General features: G+C 57.6%; 1 protein-coding gene across 1 annotated transcript in view; it reads left to right on the top strand.

Annotated features, from left to right (window-relative positions):
- The first annotated feature begins 494 nt into the window (after positions 1-494).
- The window catches only part of ASGR1 (asialoglycoprotein receptor 1), a 6,095-nt gene continuing 4,653 nt past the window's right edge, over positions 495-1,936 (top strand). Inside the window, exons 1-2 of the mRNA XM_017850383.1 lie at positions 495-729; positions 1,263-1,408. Coding sequence (XP_017705872.1) covers positions 1,339-1,408 — 70 coding nt within the window. The 5' untranslated portion in view covers positions 495-729; positions 1,263-1,338. The remainder of the gene's footprint in view (positions 730-1,262; positions 1,409-1,936) is intronic.

Here is a 1,936-nt window from a genome sequence, read left to right as displayed (position 1 = left end):
GTAGCAGTGAGTGGAGGTTTGCTGGCATCAGTCCCAGTGGAGGCTCGCCTGCCTGTCCTGGCACCAAACCGGCCCTCATGCTGCTTGGAAGGCTTTACTCCCCAGGAGAGGGAAGTAAGTCAGGCCAGAGCTGGGAAGCCTGGGGCTCGGCCCTGCAGGAAACTGGGGCCTGCAGCTCATGTGCCAGGGTCATAGGCCTGGATTGGGCAAGAGCAGAGAACCGGTTCCTCTGATCCTGTTCAGGGATATTTGGAGACACCAATAGTTCTGGGGAATTTAGAGGCAGGAAGCAAAACGGAGGGGAAGAGGGGATATGGCAAATCCCACCCCAGCGCCTCCTGGCCTGGCACCCTCCCAAACGGTGCACAGAAGAGTAAGGTGACTAGCCTGTGTGGTGGCAACATGATTCTCCTCCCTGGGGAGGGGAGCAGAGGCAACCCATCCCCCACTCCCACCCCCACACTCCCCTAAGTCCCAATCCATTTCCACCTCTATTTACTGTCCAAAGTCCCGGGCACTGGAGATGCCACGTTTGGCGTGCTTGGACACATAGACACGCAGACACAGAGACACTGGGGCCCGGGGCCCTCCTATGGACCCTGCCCGCTCCCATCCCGTCGTCCACGGCTGTCCACCCACCCCCATTCTCCAAGCTTCAGCCCCCCTCCTTAGTCCGGCATCTGCACAGCACTGAAGAACCTGCGAGTCAGACTCTGAGACCCTGAGCAAGTAAAACGGGGAGAGAGGCGGCGGAAGGCTGGCTGGGGGTGCAGGGGTGTGGAGGAAAGCCAGGCTGTGTTGGGGGTGCTGGTGGGAAACATCAGAGGATAGATTCTGGATGTCAGGCCTGGGGGTGGATGGAGGAAAGAAAAAAGGTCTGGGCTGGGCGCGGTGGCCCACGCCTGTAATCCCAGCACGCTGGGAGGCTGAGGAGGGCGGATTGCCTGAGCTCAGGAGTTCGAGACAAGCCTGGGCAACACGGTGAAACCCTGTCTCTACTAAAATACAAAAAATTAGCTGGGTGTGGTGGCGGGCGCCTCTTGTCCCAGCTACTCGGGAGGCTGAGGCAGGAGAATCGCTTGAACCTGGGAGGCAGAGGTTGCAGTGAGCTGAGATCGCCCCACTGCACTCCAGTCTGGGGACAGAGCAAGACTCCGTCTCAAAAAAAAAAAAAAAAAAAAAAAAAAGAGAGAAAGAAAGAAGAAAGGTCTCCATGGAGCCGTCAATCAGATGGGAGTAAAAAGATGGGCCCCTCATTCCAGCTCTAGTCCTGGTGAGCCCCCACCTCAGCCCCAGCCTCAGCCTTGCCTCAGTCCCAGCTCCAGCACCAGCCCTATCATGACCAAAGAGTATCAAGACCTGCAGCATCTGGACAATGAGGAGAGTGACCACCATCAGCTCGGAAAAGGTGAGCGCCGCCTTGCCCTGCCTCTGCAAGGCGAGAAGGTTCTCCACCCCCCAGCCCCCCTAGCCACAGCTGCTATTCTTGCCCGTGAGCCTGGCTCTCTCTCTGCGCCTGTCTCCCTCTCCCAACTGGGAAAAGTGTCGGAGCTGCTCCTCTCAAGAGAGTGGCAGGGTGTGGAGTTGGAGTCCCTTTCTTGGTGACAGCTGCCCAAAGCTTTCCTGTGCCTCCTGGCACTCGGGGTGGACCCAGGGGTGTGGGAACAGCTAGAAGTTGGAGAGATGAGGTCACTGTTGGTTTTCTATGATGAAGTCAGGCCCCTCTTCCTTTCCCCTTCCAACACCACCCAAGGAGCCCTGGTGGTGCGTGCGTGTGTGTGTGCGCGTGCGCGTGCCTGTGTGTGTCAGTGATCAGTTTGGTGAAGTGGACAAAGGTTTCTGCGAAGGGTCTGAGGATTCTGTGACGGGGGATGACGGATCTCTGACCTGAGGGAGAACGACACCCTCTTTTTTTTTTTTTTTTGAGATGGAGTCT

Source organism: Rhinopithecus bieti, unplaced genomic scaffold, assembly GCF_001698545.2.
Source record: "Rhinopithecus bieti isolate Rb0 unplaced genomic scaffold, ASM169854v2 scaffold_32008, whole genome shotgun sequence".
NCBI classification, from domain to species: Eukaryota; Metazoa; Chordata; class Mammalia; order Primates; family Cercopithecidae; genus Rhinopithecus; species Rhinopithecus bieti.
The sequence above is the reverse complement of the archived record's forward strand: the minus strand, read 5'-3'. Positions and strand labels throughout refer to the sequence as shown.